This window comes from Olea europaea, unplaced genomic scaffold (assembly GCF_002742605.1).
Source record: "Olea europaea var. sylvestris unplaced genomic scaffold, O_europaea_v1 scaffold1301, whole genome shotgun sequence".
Taxonomy (NCBI): domain Eukaryota; kingdom Viridiplantae; phylum Streptophyta; class Magnoliopsida; order Lamiales; family Oleaceae; genus Olea; species Olea europaea.
Window position 1 is genome coordinate 35,129 of NW_019230477.1, and position 16,206 is coordinate 51,334.

At 34.8% G+C, this 16,206-nt stretch overlaps 2 protein-coding genes across 5 annotated transcripts; both read right to left on the reverse strand.

Annotated features, from left to right (window-relative positions):
* Positions 1-263: 263 nt before the first annotated feature.
* On the reverse strand, positions 264-3,394 carry LOC111374858 (alcohol dehydrogenase class-3-like). The gene is made up of 6 exons (XM_022997608.1): positions 3,160-3,394; positions 3,013-3,050; positions 1,624-2,026; positions 971-1,207; positions 709-867; positions 264-535 (listed from the first exon to the last, which is right to left on the reverse strand). The coding sequence occupies exons 1-6, from the start codon at positions 3,337-3,339 to the stop codon at positions 416-418; spliced, it is 1,137 nt and encodes a 378-aa protein (XP_022853376.1). The 5' UTR covers positions 3,340-3,394; the 3' UTR covers positions 264-415.
* A 945-nt stretch (positions 3,395-4,339) lies between these two features.
* LOC111374862 lies at positions 4,340-6,551 on the reverse strand. 4 transcript variants are annotated; one of them, XM_022997618.1, is made up of 3 exons: positions 6,161-6,551; positions 5,791-5,871; positions 4,340-5,110 (listed from the first exon to the last, which is right to left on the reverse strand). In XM_022997618.1, the coding sequence occupies exon 3, from the start codon at positions 5,107-5,109 to the stop codon at positions 4,645-4,647; it is 465 nt and encodes a 154-aa protein (XP_022853386.1). In that variant the 5' UTR covers position 5,110; positions 5,791-5,871; positions 6,161-6,551; the 3' UTR covers positions 4,340-4,644. The 4 variants fall into 4 exon arrangements, with proteins under 4 accessions (XP_022853386.1, XP_022853384.1, XP_022853383.1 ...); XM_022997616.1 differs by lacking the exon at positions 6,161-6,551 and adding an exon at positions 5,629-5,703 and having other exon boundaries at positions 5,791-5,883; XM_022997615.1 differs by lacking the exon at positions 6,161-6,551 and having other exon boundaries at positions 4,340-5,063; positions 5,791-6,133.
* Positions 6,552-16,206: the final 9,655 nt, after the last annotated feature.

The following is a 16,206-nucleotide window of genomic DNA, read 5'->3' on the forward strand; positions in this document are numbered from 1 at the left end:
TGTACATGTATTAAGTTGGTCGTCCTAATATTTTCTCCCCCATATGAAGACCACTGAGGTAAACCTTTTTTACATAGAGAAAACAATGGTTTGAATTTCAAATGCAACATTAGTGAAATCTTGTAGCTTCAAGTGGACGTTATTCTCACTTTCTTTACTTGCTTTCGTTTTGTGTTTTGTGATAATTGCTCTCGGCTAACTGAATTAGACCATTAATCCTTAAAAATGACCATATTTCTAGACAACTATTTTGCATGTAGGTATACATATGAAATCAATAATACTGATTTTTCTCTCATTAATTTTCTCCATTCTTTATTAATTCTAAAGGATAACGTAGTTTTTGAGGACCCCTTGATAAACAAGCACACACGAGTACTGCTTGATGATAACATTATATCAATACAAGAGAAGATCATTCGTTGTTATATTTGATAACAACTTTAACACAGCTAGGATGCTTCAGATATTCCCATGCCTTGTTAATTTCTTCGAGTGAAACTTCATGGGTCAACAGTTCATCCAGTTGAATTTCCTGTTCAAACAACATTTTTTTCTTTTCAGTCCATGTACAAGAAGGCATAATCAATTATTTTAGGGAAGTGACGAAGGTGTGTTTTCTTTTTTCAACAACTTAAATTTTTAAACGTGGTGATTCAATCAATAAAGCTTCTAGATTTAATCGTGAAACTCGAAAAGGATTCATACCTTATTTATGCATTTCTCAACTATTTTAGGGAGGTCTGTTTGAGGTCTTACTCCACCATAAATGGACCCCTTAATTGTCCTACCACACAAGAGGGGAATGTATTTGAGCTCCCCACTTAAATGAAGTCCTGCACCAATGAAAACTATTGTCCCAAGTCCCTGTTTAAATGACACAATTAAAAAGAAATTAGTCTTATATTATGATCAATAGGAAAAGCCATTACTGATATTGAAATTAACAGGAAAATTTGAGGAATTTTACCACTTTGGATCCCTCAATTGCTTCATTTAGCAGCTCTGGAACTCCAGTGCACTCATAACAGTAATCCACTCCCAGTCCACCTGTAGTCTCTTTGATCAATTCTGATACAGGTTTATCAGATTCTTTTGGATTGATAAATTCAGTCATTCCAAAGACTTCTCCTTTCTTCTTCTTTAAGTTGTTTATGTCGATCCCAATTATCCTAGAAGCTCCATTCATTCGTGCTGCCTCTATCACCTGCGTTAGTTGCCATTAAGGTTCATTGCTAATAAAATTTTGATATGTATGGATGTCATCATGGTCAATGAAGATGCGTACAGCTAGCACTACCGTAAGGGCATGATTTGTACACGGTATAGTCTTGTGTAGTCTAGTATACCAAACACACCACCTACACGGATTTGGACAACATTGAATAGTGCAATGGAGAAGATCCAATATAGTACCGTCCAGTATACCAAACATGCAACGAGTCTATCACTACTGCAGTGGGCAGCAGGTGTGTATTGCTATCATTATTGCAAGGGCATGTTTTCTACACTATAGTGAATAGTCTACACTACGACGAACTGGATTTTAACCTTTTTTTCTTTTCTAATACTGTTCAATCTTGTCTAATATGAAACATGCCACGAGTAAATACATGTACTTACTCCAAGTCCAACAGCACCAACACCAATAACAGCAACAGTTGAGCCCTTTTCAATAGTGACTTCCCTCCAGGCAGATCCAAAACCTGTGGTGAAACCACAGCAAAGGAAACTTGCATGTGCAAGAGAAACACGGGGATCAACCTTGACTGCAAAATTCGCGTCGATAACGACATATTCAGACCATGTACCACAGCTAAAATGGTGATATATTATCTGATCTCCAATGTGCATTCTTGATGTGCCATCTGGCATTAGGCCAGTGAAATTTAAGGGATATTTGTGGCATAAATTTGTCTTCCCGGATTTGCAATTCAGACATTCCCCACATTCTCCCAGATAGAGTGGCATCACTACATCTCCTTCCTTCAGATTTGTGATTCCTTCTCCCACACTTTCTATCATGCTGTATTTGAAATTTTTATAAAAGTATCATATGATCATTATGTTTAAGCTTAGTTCAGAAATAACATCGTTTAGCAGAATAAAATTCTCGATTTTGGTTTAGATGAAAAGTGTTTTATGGATAAAATCTTCATTAATGTCTCATTTGAAACCAAAATAAATGTCTACTTGAGCACGGACCTGGAAAGGTCACATGAGCTCAAATTCTTATAACAAATGCAAATTTATTATTTGTTTTGAATTCTGTATATACATGTTTTCGAGCATGTAATTTGATTTTAAGGATGCAGAATTCTCCATTTAGGGTACGTTTATACTCCGGATTCAACATGAATACAAAGTAAAGACATACCCTGAACAAGTAAGAATGCGATTGGTTCGTTATTTTGAGCCATTTTCAGTTTTTTGAAATACTCAAAACGTGTTTAGTATTTTATTTTCAAAAATGTGTTTTTTAAAACAAGGAAATTTTACAACATAAAATGATTTTTTGACATTTTTAGTGTTTTCAATAAAAACACTCAAAAAACTAAAAAAAAGGAGAATGAACTAAAAAATTTCTCAAATTAAAATAATTAATATAATCACACAAAACTTACCCAACTACATATCCCCCCTCCCATACTCCTTCAAAATGTCATAAAACTATTTCTAAAATTTTTAAACTAAATATGTTTTCTAGTTTTTTTGTTTTGAAAAATAGTTTTTCAGAATGACTAACCAAAAGCTTTTTATGCAACTTTAAAATAATCCCTCAAAACATAAAAAAGAAAATGATTTCAAAACTGAAAATAGAAAACACGAATGCAAACTAAACGCAAAATAAATTTTTGAAATAAAATTTCAGAATAAGTAATTCATAAGCTTAAACATGCTCTATGAACAAGGGTCGTATAAAATTTGTCAGTTGAATCCCAGTATCAAACATGCTACTGTTCTGTCCATAAAGCATCAAAGGTAGAGAGAGAGAGAGAGAGAGAGACTTACCCAACTCCTTCATGTCCAGGAATCCGAGGAAACAAAGGCTGCAAAACCAGTCCAAAGAACAAGATCAAATCACTCAAATTCAGCAATTTCAGTAGACTGTAAATCAAAAATTTCAAAAACCCAACAACTAAAAACTGAATTCCTTACAACAGGGAGTCCATTGCGACACAGAAAATCAGTGTGACACAAACTTGCACAAAGCATTTTGATCCTAACTTCAGAGGATTTGGGAGGATCCACTTGTATTTCCTCTATTTTCAAAGGGTCTCCTGATTTCCATACCACTGCAGCTTTGCATGTAATTACTCCTGGATTGCCTCTAGTCATGGTGGATACCTGGTTGCAAACGGGAGAATATTGTCCAGTCACGGTTCTGTATAAACTCTTGTATATATAATAGAGTTGAAGAGGACGGGTAATAGACGTGGGCTTGTTTTTTTGCTGTGAACCGTTGCTCGCGTTGTTCGCGTGCTACATTTTTAAATAATTTTTCAATTTTTGGCTAAATGAACTATTTACCACAGTTCAATAATCTGTCTTGTCACTTGTGCTTGTGAAGCTCGTGGATTTGATTAAAAATAGATAGGTTTGAAAACCCGGTCGGGCATTCACTTAAAGAAGATAGCAGGTCGAGATTAAAAATGTTGACTTGAAACTGAGTCGAGGTCAAATTCACGATAAAAGAATATTTAGAAAACAAAAGAAATAAATAAATTCAAGTGAACTAGTCAGTTCTTATTATAAACTGAACGAGAATAGTTACTCAAGCACTACAAAATTGAAAGTTTGGAGATTCAAATGTTGAAATTATACGTATCAAATTTGAATTTGGAGATTATTTTTATGAAATTCGAAAGTTGATTAATACATTGGTCTATAGTCGTCGTGGCAAGTATCATGCACTTTCGATATACTTTTATTAGTACTTTTCATCATTGAATAATTATAAATTTTCTCGAAGTTGTGAAATATCTGAATTAATTGATCCACCGGAATAAATATGAAGTTCAAAAATAAATTCTTTAAATCTTTCAAGGTAAGTGCTTATAAATTTAAATGCAGCCACAACTTTAGAGAAATTTATAAATAAAATGTAAGATAATTTTACATGATAATATATTTAATAAGTTGTTGATTACATTCATTTTAAATTAGAAAAGTTATTGTAATCAAATCAAATATGTTTGTGTTTGATTTTGATTATTCGATCATATTCGGTAGAAGTTTTATTATCCGAGTTATTAATGGCTCTAGTTACTTCACCCATGAATAAAGGGACTCAACGTGCGATTTTTCAAAGTCGTGTGTTTGCTATAATGTGCAGCAGTTATTAACAAGATCATCAAGTACAAATAATCGAAAGCTCCAAAAAAGGTATACAAAAATTGGTCGAATCGAATTTTATACAGTGTGTGACTATTATGTAAAAACACTAACGCAGCAGCAATCAGTATAAACACTCTTGCTATAGCATTAGAATTGGTATTTGGTTCGATAAAACGTATCAATCAACACTAACCGACACCAAATCCGTCGTAAAAGCAGCATTGCTTTTCTCGTATGAGACCATAAGTTGTGGAATAGCTCTTCGCTGGCAATGAACTTCGATAGATTTTTCAGAATCTGTCACTTTCACACACACTGCTTGCTGGAGATTGTATTGGTTAGATTTGGCATTTCCTGATAGTCATCCGATTCAGCCTCCTCGTCTGAGGATAGGAAAGATGGCCCCATCCATGACTTAAAACCTTCCTTAACACGTCTCTCCACCTGTGGCGTGACTTCCACTGGATTTATTTCGAGCATTTCCAACCCAATATTCCTTCCTGCAAAGTCATTCTCGTCAGGAAATACAGCTGTTTTTCTTCTTAGCAAGAAGGCGGTTCCTCCGTATAGAACTACCAGCCCCCATGATGCGATTTCATAGCACCAGAACAACGGCAATGAGCAGCTGCTACCAAGCGTGAGGAGAGTTGAGCCAAAAATTAGTGCAAGAAGACCAAAAATGATGGCAAACGTGGCATTTAGGATGGATAGACAGCGTACACCTCCTGTAGATGATAGAAGTTTTTGCAAAAACTCCAGATGAGAACTCATGCTGAAATGATGAATCGCAAGAAGAAGACATTACACAACTACAAAACAATAGAATAAAACAATTGATATTCTTGAAGCCTCTTAACCCTTCTGTAAGCCTAATGTTTTTCTAACCAAATAATTGACAGCTTTAGTTATCTTCTAAATTATATTTAGTGTTGACGTGCTTTGTAAAAGTTAATGATTTTGAGTTTGGAATCCATGACTGTTAGCACAGCCAGTATAACCACCTTAACATGTTATCCTTGAGTACAGGTGCTACTCAAAGTAGACAAGAACAATTGGACAACTACAGTGGACTATGTGGTTGAATTTCAATATGATGCAACCTACAATCTGGGTTACAATACTTTAACCCACGAACTTCGCGTGCTCAACGATGCAAGAAACAAACAGATATACCACAACTTTCACCCCTTAAATTTCAAAAGTACAATGCCACGATCCTCACATTAAGTAAAACATATAGCCCGATTGAATATGGAGAGCATAATTTGATTAGAGTTCAGCAATTTTAACCTTCGAAATCTAGAGTGCAATGGCCTCTGCTGCTTTAAATAAATTAAAATCCACCAAAAGAAACATGCCCCGCAACTGTGATGCACAAAAACATAGACTGCAATATTCATTCTAGAAAATCCAGTAACATAAGAAAGGTAGGGTCAAAATAACATCTAGTACCTCTTCTAGAAGCACAGTAATTATTCTCAACCACCTTCAAGCATATGTGTTTTGCAGGAGCAGCACGGACAACGGTAATTCCTGCAGGGAAGTTGGAATACATTATGTCTGAAACCAAAAAATAAAATTATGATTATATTCACCACAAACAAGAAGAGTTGAGCGCACTTCACATGAAGTCAAAGGAACCAGAAAATCAAATTGATGAAGGTAAAGTTGTATACCACACCCGTTTGGTTTGCAGAATTATCTATTATGGAAAGGTCAGGTATTCCCATTCTATTTTTACTAATAAGGAAAATGCATCCCCTATAATATTGTTTGTGAAAAATCATGGAAACTCATTAACTACATTTAAGTTAAGGAATACCTTTTCTGGGAATTTGGATAACCTATAAATAAGACCAAGTTGACCAACTCCATAAATGTCCTCAGGCGTCCCCTGTTTTCTCTTCCACCCCCTGCTCACCTTCACAGTTCCTCACCACCCTATTCCTGTCCGCCAGTGGAGACCACTTGACCACCATCCCTGCACATGCCATCCTCTAAACACATAATGAATGGTCCCACCCTTCTCTAAATAATGTTGTGAATTAGATCCCCATAAATTTGAAATGACCCCAAAAAAAGCCCTTGTGGATTTGTTGGGGTGTGATTCTCTTGAATCACTCTTTCGTGCTTCCACTTGATATTTTCAGATTTAGCCCTTGTTTGATCCCCATAATTTCCAAAATACATTTTTGTCTCTCTTCTTCTCAACCACATTTTCTTCAATAAAATAATATTGCACCCAAACCCAAAACTTTTTTCATTTTTTAACTACACATTCTCCATCAATCTTCCATTCCAAAATGCATTCTTGAATAAAAATGGGACTCAAACAAGCTCTTAGTTAATTGACTTGGATTTTGATGGCTTTTGTGACAAAAAGAACATTTTGGCTTGAATAAAATTTGATAGTTTTAAAAATTTAGGATGATGAGATGATGGTTAGTAGCAGTTCATGGAGGAAAGAGGTGAAAGTTTTATTTATTTTTTATTTATTTATTTATTTTCTCAGTGTGTGTGTGTGTGTGTATATATATATATATATATATAAGTTGAAATGATAAAAGTGAGTATGTGGAAAATTCATCGCAATATGATTGGCAATTAAGCACCTATTTGGTATAACTAAAAAATAGTTTTTAGTATATTTTGATAAAAGTCGATAAAATATGATTAAAAGTTGTGGGTCACTTGAAATGTTAACTTTAACTTTGACTTAAATTTTTATCGAATTTAAAATTAACGCCAAAGAGGATTTAAGTAATATCCATCAATTTGGGATATGACATGCAACGAAGTGTTGATATTTGAAACTAAAATTGAAGTTTAGCTACTTGAAGAGGGTTAATCGAATTTTACTGATCAAATTGAGATAAATTAAAATATAGTATTTCTATTGAAATTCCTAAATGATTGCATATGAAATTTATCTGAGTGGAGACCTTGAGATCTGGTTAGTAGGATAATCAATTCAGCTTTTGAATGGAATAATTTTTAATTCCAATTCTTATGTCCTAGTTTTGAAATAAAAGGCAAATGAAAAACTTCAAACGCTTAGATGTATAATATGAGCGCTGACAATGTGGAAACCTGACCCGAAAAAGTGCTAACAGATTAGATGTATAATATGAGTGCTCACAATGTGGAAACTGTTGACCTGAAAAAGTGCTAACAGATGTCGGGCTCTACTCGTGTCCACATGAGCAAACTTAAAAACATTTGAAGCGGAGATTTGGTCATAAAGTTGACGACGTTTATGAACATGGGAGATGCTTCGGACACGTGGCGTAACTGTTTGAGCACTAAGGATAAGATCGAAGATGAGAGTGAACGAACACAATCACTAACACTTAAACCAAAGTATATGCGATCCAAACTCGAGCAAATTAATATCAAGAGAGAAAAAATGTGATAATAAACATATAGAGTGTGTACATATATTTTCCAATCCTCTACAATATTACAAGAGTTGCTATTTATAGCATTCAGGTCGAAGTGGTCACCATTGGATCAAATCCACGTAGCTTCATCTAATTAGCCAAAATCTCACATCAATCTGTCATACATTAATTACATTGACAAGAGGTTAGTCACCTTACATTCCTAGGTTGATTTTTCTGACACTTATTAGTAAAAGCGTTACATCAATAATTCCTAAAGATACTTATCAAACCTGCTTAAAGAAAGCAAGCACCTTGGTTTTAAGAAGAAGAGCTTTGGATGTGAAGAGGTTCGATTTTCAGGAGGAAGGGCTTCGACAAATGAACCCTGGTTGGAGATAGCACTTCAACTATAGAGCAGGTCTTGTCGTTTCTTTATTTTGAATTGGTGACTGCCATATGTCTGGACATAGTACCTCCACGTGGCTTTCATTGGAAGCTTCGTATATGTGGAGTAACAACAATTCCCCAATTCTATGTATAGTCATTTACGTGATACATGGACTTTTGTATTATGTTGAAAAATTTTTGTAGGGGTGTTTTTTAATCCCACAACAATATATATAGTTCCCCAAATCTAATTTGCAAATATTTAAATGAAAATTAGAGTTCGAAAGTCGAATATGGTGAATAGTCAAAGTACTTCCAAAGTCATTTAGTGAGGTACCTGGACAGGGCTAATGTTCATTTGGCCGAGATTATTATTGTATAAATTTGATCATACCGAAGTTATAAATGTTGAAGAAGAGGTGGTACGCTTCATCAATTTGGATGAAGTTGCAGGTAATAAAGCTGAAGAGATCTTACCAGTTCAATGTTAGTGAGTACAAGGCATTCTTAATAATTGTGCTTATATGATTAGTTGTTTGTTGCACTTCCCAAAAAAGCGGTTGTAACAGTTCGAATTCTCACACACGTAATTGTCGTAGCATTTAATGCTTAATGATGGTTGTCATGGACGCGTCTTTTGTGGTTCAGACTTGTTAGAGTGCATGAATCGGAAGCTATGATCTGGGCCTTTGAAGGCGAAATGGTAGGTGCGATGAGTGGCTCGGATTTAATTTCCAACGAATGACCAGATGATCCGAATTACCATCCAACAGTTGGGATTGAGCGCCTCTATCTATAAAAGAACAGTTTAGGACAAAAATCACTTTTGCCTTCATTATTAATTAGAATTTGGATTCTCAAAGAATTTCCTCCATGTTCTTCTCATTTTTTTCCAAATTTACCTCAAGTTTTCCTCTTACGATTTTCGATCAATTTTAGCAGGTGTTTTCTATCTAATTTTGTAAGTACTCGAAATTGTTGTAGTTATTGAAGTAATGGCCTTATCATCTTCTAAGAGGAATATAGATTTTAGCAAAATTTCCTACGAATTGGGGGTTGAAATTATGAATGCTGCCAACCTCATTCGGGTAATTATGGTTGGGTAGAGTTGTTTGCCAATAAAAGGGGTGGGTTAGGCAAGGAGACTTGGGGCCCACCAAAATTCAATCCATAGTTTTCTGTGTCCTCCCTAGTGATTCTTAGGGAAAAATATTGCATCCCACATGACATAGAACACCTAGCCCTGCCCCAGAAGATCATGCCTATTTTTCGAGGCCTGGATGGGTCGTCATTAAAAAGTTCATTCTTAAGACAGGGTTTCAACCACCTTTACATCCATTCTTTAGAGCTGTCCTTAGGCTGTACAGGCTTGCTCCCACCTAGTTCATTCCTAATTTGTGGGCCCAACTAGTGGGATCCTACTCTTTGTGGAATGAGACCTCCCTAGATGAAGACACACCTCTCTACGTTTTTCAAACTATTCTTCGGCCTAGGTCTCTAGGGAAAGGAGACTCCAAGGGTTGGTATTCTTTGTGTCCATGGGGGTCACACTCCCCATTCGTCATATGACTTTTTTCCTCCATCAAAGGATGGAAGGAGACGTTCTGGTTGATGGGAAAATGGCAAGTATGTGAGGGAGACACCATCCCCCAATATGATAGTTCCCACCTCCTACTCAGAAGCTATGCTGATGAGTTGAATTAATGTGGATCTTGACCTTGTATGTGTTTACCTTTTGCAGGATCTGTAGATCGTTTTGAGCTTGGTAAAGTTGAGCTCGAGATTATTGAGGATATCTAACGACGTCCTGCTTTTTGGGGGAGTTCGAGAGATAATTATTTTTCGACGGTTCTTTGAAGAATTCAACTTCATGGCTCCTGGAGGTACTTTTGTCTTTCTAGGATGGTAATTGTTTTGACATTGTTCATTTTTGTTGACCTAGGTGTCTTATACTTTTTGGAGAAAACTTTGAAAAGAAAAGACATCCTATTCCTAACATCGCTACCATCCTTACAACTACCACCACAATTGGGAGAAAGGAATTGAAGCCCTCATCTGTTGCTACCAAGTAGGTGAGGGACCACGTGGAGAGATTAGCAAAGAGGCTGCTGGTCAAGACGGTGATGAAAGACCTCCCATTAAGGATAAGGGGAGGAATAAGATGAAGGAGGTCACCAAAAAAAGCACAAATTTTCTGCTACCGGAGATGGTGGGCCTATGGCCAACCCACCGCCTCTTCCGAAGTCCCCCCCTGTTGGGGAGAAGTTGATGACAACATCTATTGCTGTGGTCAAGAAGGCCCGAAAGAGGCCAATTATCGTGGAGCACCTAAAGCAAGAATCCTCGAAGAGGGAGAGGCCATCAAGTGGGACCTCTGCTACTGATTCAAGTCCTCGCCCTAACTTGTCATTTCACAATGGGGAGACGTGTTGGCCTCGGAGGTTTTGTCGAAGTTACCACCAGAGTTTCAAACTGTAATATCTACTTTTCACAAGTATTGGATAGATCGTTTGTAGTCCTTCATGGAGACTAGTGATTGGGTGGACATTTTCACCACAATGGTAAGCCAATCTATGAGGGGCGTTTGGGGCCGCTATAGAGCCGGAGACCCTATTTAAAAACCTTCAGAATAAAAATAAAGAATTCACAAATAAGATCTCCAAGGCCGAAAAAGTAGCTACAAAGGCGGAAGTTGAGGTGGAGGCTGTGAAGAAATAGCATGCTGAAGAGTCTGTGAAGCTCGCCTCTACCTTAGCAGAAATTGAAAACTTGAAAAAGGAAGTCCACTTGCGTTAGAGTGAAATGCCTTCCATGATGAAGCGGGTGGAGACTTCTGATTCTCACTGAAGGCTAGCTGTTGAAGCCCTGAAGGCATCTAATAAAGAGAATGTAGCTCTAAATGAGTAGGTGGAGGAGTTAAACTCTAGAGTGTTGGGCTTAACGAAGGAGGTGGAGATGGCAAAGAAACAGGCTGAATCTACTGATAGTGAGGTTGAAAAGTGTTACATAGCCAACTTTCATCTCATCAAGGCGTACCAAAGTTTCGCGAAGTATTGCGAAGGTACGCCTAAATCGAGATGGTGGAGTGGATTGAAGCCAACTTCCAAACCTTCAATACCTCTGAACTGATATATGAATTCCCGTAAGAAGGATAAGAACCTCAAAATCTGATGTAGAGTAGCCAGGTATTAGAAATCGAAACGAAGCCAAACCCCTTCACCCGTCTCTTGCATTATTTATATTTCGTCCGACTGTTGGAGTGCAAATGTTTGCCGGATAATTTTTTCGACCAGTGGCCTTTGCCTTCTAATGGAGTTGTTTGAGTGTGCTGGTGATGCCCACATGAAGAAGATGAAGTCGGGATTCTATTAACACATTTTTTGAGGTCAATAGAAACAATAGCTTAATTTATAAGTTTACTCCAGACTTATCATTGTAATGATCTCAACCGACGAGAAAATATTCACATAACCAATAATAAGTTTCCAATGTCTACGAGTGTAAAAAAATTGAAAAATCTACAATCCCAACATTGTCTCTTTCAGTCTATCCTTTCGTACAGTCCTACCATGTGTTAATCCCCCCATTGTCTTCTTATTAGGGTGGGTCCAACAAAATTTCTAATCATGCAAAGACATTAATGTTATTGTCTTTCCCTTGTCAAGGATTAATTGTTGGGAGATTATCGCTTCAAATATGATTTTGTATAAATAGGAAATAGTTAATATTTAATTCAACGTTTTTCTTAGTTTACAAGTTAAATTCTCAAGGTCCTTCGACAAAATTTTTGCTAATCTTTGGACACATTGTTTTCAACAAAATCTCAACACATACGTAGCCTTGGATTGGTTCAACCATAAAACCTAATTAAAGTTTTAAAGTCAATAATTAATTTTGATTTACATTTTAAAAGATTCACAACTTTTCAACAACACATTCCATTATTTTTTGTCAAAATCTATAAAAATCTATTTCTCATCTAAGTCAAACAAGAACTTTACCTTTTTTAAAAAAATAAATAAATTAACTTTTATATTCGTCAAACTTCAATTTTAACACCACATTTAGCCCTCGTTTGAACCACATTATTGTAAAAATGAGAATGAAAAATATAATTGTTATAGGCTCCATACAAAAGATAAAAAGTCAAATATGATGATTTGATTTGATGGATAACGGTCATATTTTTCATTTTAATGAGAAAATAATAAGACTCAAACAGAGCTAATAATATCTATAATTTATATCAAATTTTCGAAAATAATTTCATTCATTTTTATCAAAATTTGATATAATGTTCATCATGAGCTTTATTACATAGCTTCTAAGAATTCGTTTAATTGCCAATATATTTCATTAAAAATGTGTTTTTCTATCCAAATACCTACTTTTGTGCTGTTTAATTGCCATTTTTTTCATGGAGAAATTTTCCTACTTTTGGTCACATAGCCATATTTTTCTCAAAATTAAGGAAAATATTTTCTTTAGAGGAAACAGAATTTTATATTCTAGGAAATTCACTTTCTCTCTCTCTCTCTCATTTATCCATTCTCTCTCATCTACCTACCAATAAAAAAATGAATAAGTATAATATTTTCTAGGTGAAAAATTAAATCAATCAAACATATTTAATTGTCAATTTCCTTGTAAAAAAATTCTAGACAATTGAATTACCTAAAATTTATTTTATTTTCATATAAATTTTATGCTTACAATCAAACACATCCTAAAATTAAAAGACTAAAAGTGCGCATGACAATACCTAAATTAATCCATCTTATCAATTTATTCTTAATATGTCTTAAAAGTGATGTAAAGATGACAGAGAGGGAGAAAGCTACACGTTTCCTAAATTGAATTATAGAAATTATTAAATTAAAGTGAAATATACGCAATTTAGGACTAAACAACTCTTATACGATAAGAATTGATTTTATTAAGAAAACTTAAAAGTCAAGGTGAATTTTTTAAAAATTTGAAAATATTATTATATTTAATAAATAAAAAGAGTAAATGAAAAAAATAAATAAAAAATACATCCTCATGGTTCATGCTAACCTACCAAGGTGAAGAAGGAAAGTCAATAAGAACATTTTCAATGGAGTGGTGAAATGCACAAAAATGTATCTCATCATCTGAAAATATTTAGAGCCTGTTTGTGAGTGATTTTGAAAATTGATTTTTGGATCGTTAGGAGAAAAGTGAAGTCCACTTGTAAGAGAAGAAGTCAAATATGACGATTGAAATAGTGAAATAACGATCGAAAAATCAATTTTTTGGGTGAAAAAATCGCTCCCCAACAGTGCCTTAATTGAGAAGAAAAATGGTGGAGGATGTGGAGGTGAACTAGACGTTATCGATTTAATTTTTGTAATTTATCTTCATTGGGCCTATACACAATTCAAATTAGATCGATTTCGGACCCAACCCCAGACCAACTTGGTCAATTTTGATAAATTTTTACTCAAATCAATTCAATTCAATTGGTTTGGTTAATCGATTTGGAGATATCCAAATTTTGGCACTCATTAAAATAATAATTTATTTTTCTCCCTTTCTATCAACTATACATTCTCCAATAAAATAATATTACATGTAAATTCCAAAAATTATAATTTTAAATAGCGGGAGCCAAACGGGGCTAAAAACAAAAAATTGCCTGCCTAAATAATCTCTCAGCTTCTGTGTTTCTTATATTCGTGAAAATTGAACAAAACTTATCTAAATTTCTTTCATAACTTCGCACATATTACAAGTGTTTTGCAAATCTTTCTTGGTTTCAAACAGTTGCCCGACCTGCAAGTCCTCATCATCGGGAGCCACACGGGAAGAATTCGAGGACGGTCCACTTGTTCCAACCTGTGAGCTCCCACCAGGCTCGTGTCTTTGTCGGGATAAAGCAATCAAATTCTCATTTGTAAAGTCGTTTATGTTCTCATTGTCTTCAACTGTTGACGGAATTCTGCGCGTAACAGCGACGTCACAATCAGAAGCAACTGTCTCAGGAATACCCACATCATCCGCAGGAACTATCTCCACTGTCTCCCAAAAACCTCGATCATTGTTATCCGCCCTATCCGAATCTTCACGTTCACCTTCGATAACATCCTTCGTAATTAAAGTCACACCAAGAACAGTCGGAGTCCGATGCATTTTATTCAATTCTAATAGATAATTCAATTCAGCATCATTAGTAACGAATACCGGTGGCATCGGAATGGATGAATCCCCATAACCGTTGAATAGATATCTCAATTGCATATCGTATTGAGATTGATCGACATTCAGCTTATTTTGCAAATCGTGGTACATTTCTAAATATGGTGTACTCTCTGTTACGGGAATTGCAATACAACCACGTATGTCACTCGTCCATCTCCATTCCCACCGATTATTATCATTTAATTCGAAATCACCGAAATAACACACGGGGATTATCATATCTGCATGAGGAAATGGTTTTAATCAACTTCAAATAATTATAAGAAATAAAAAGGCAAAAAATCAACTGCAGCGAAAGCTGTTTAACAGCCGTTTAACGGCCGACTGTTAGGCTGTTAAACAGTCGAACAGCCGGCTGTTTTCGGCTGTTTTACAGCCGGCTGTTGGATATTTAACAGCCGGCTGTTTCCCGGCTGTTTCAGACTATTTCCGACTGTTTGTTAAGTTATACCAGTTTGGCATAGGAGAATACCGTTCTAAAAACGAAATAAAGCATGCGTAATTTAAACGTAAGTTATACATCCGTTTAATTTTTTTTTTTGATAGGTTCTGTTAAAAAAAATCTATGTCGACATAAAATTTCTCTTTTTAACGTATACTAATTTACTTAAAACGAAATTAAACATGATTAAATGTACTTACCGAATTGAAGTAATTGATGTGAAAAAAAATTTCAGCTTCAACGTTCCAAAATTCTTCTAGATTTTGAGGTTCAAACAGATGAAAAGATGAGAATTTTTTCTGTGTTGGAAGCTCGTTTTGAAGTTTTTATAAGTGGAGAAATGTTTGATTTTCAATTATTAAGTAAAAGGGTAGTATAGTCCTTTCAACAATATATTGTTTTGTAATTGTACAAAATATTTAAGGGCATCTTTGTCTTTTACCATACAAGAGGCCAATGTCATAATATTCTTGATTTTGGAAGTCAAACTGAAATTTTGCTCCTTTGACTGGGTCAAAATTAAAAGTACCCCTTGAAACTTCGTCTTTGTAAAGCTTCTCAAGTGATTTTCTTGTAATAAAATTGTAATGTGATCCCTTTGATATCAATAATTGCAGAACTTCCCCATATATTTCTTAGATTTTCTAATTTAGTCCATTGTTATTCCTTTTTATTTTTCTTTGTTTATTAGACGAGAATGTCGTCGAGTGAAGTGACGTATTGGTTCAATTTGATCTCAAACACTATTACGTGGAATCTACTTCTAAATCAATCAATCACGAAATTAAAATTAAATTAAATTAATTAATTTAAAAATAAACATTTGATTCTCTTTATAAATATTCTTATTATTATAAGATGAGAAAGATCAAAAAGAATAAAACGATGAATAAAGTGTGCATGTACTTTGAAATGCGTTGATGACTTGATGCCTTGTTGGATACCATTTAATTGGTTGAGATAATTTGATCTGCAGCCACTGAACTTTGAAAATTTTAATTTGGTCACTAAAGTTTGATTACTATCACATTCAGTTACCAATTGCCCTCCAAAGTCCAAATTGAAGAAAGATTTTGTTTCTCATTTTTATAAGAATGAAAATAAAAAATATAGTCGTTATAGGCTCCACACAATAGATAGAAATTCAAATTTGATGGCTTGATATGATGGATAATGATCATATTTTTTATTTTAATGGGAAACAAACGGGGGCTAACATTATACCATAATCGCTACTTCACATAATCACAATGCGGCACTCTAGAAACATAAAGAGTAAATTGAAGATTATGACAATGTCTTTAAATTTAAAAGTTATTATAAGTTATTTTTCTATTAAAACATTACGATACTATATGTGTGTGTGTGTGTGTGTGTGTGTGTCTATATATATATATATATATATATATATATATATATATATATATATATATA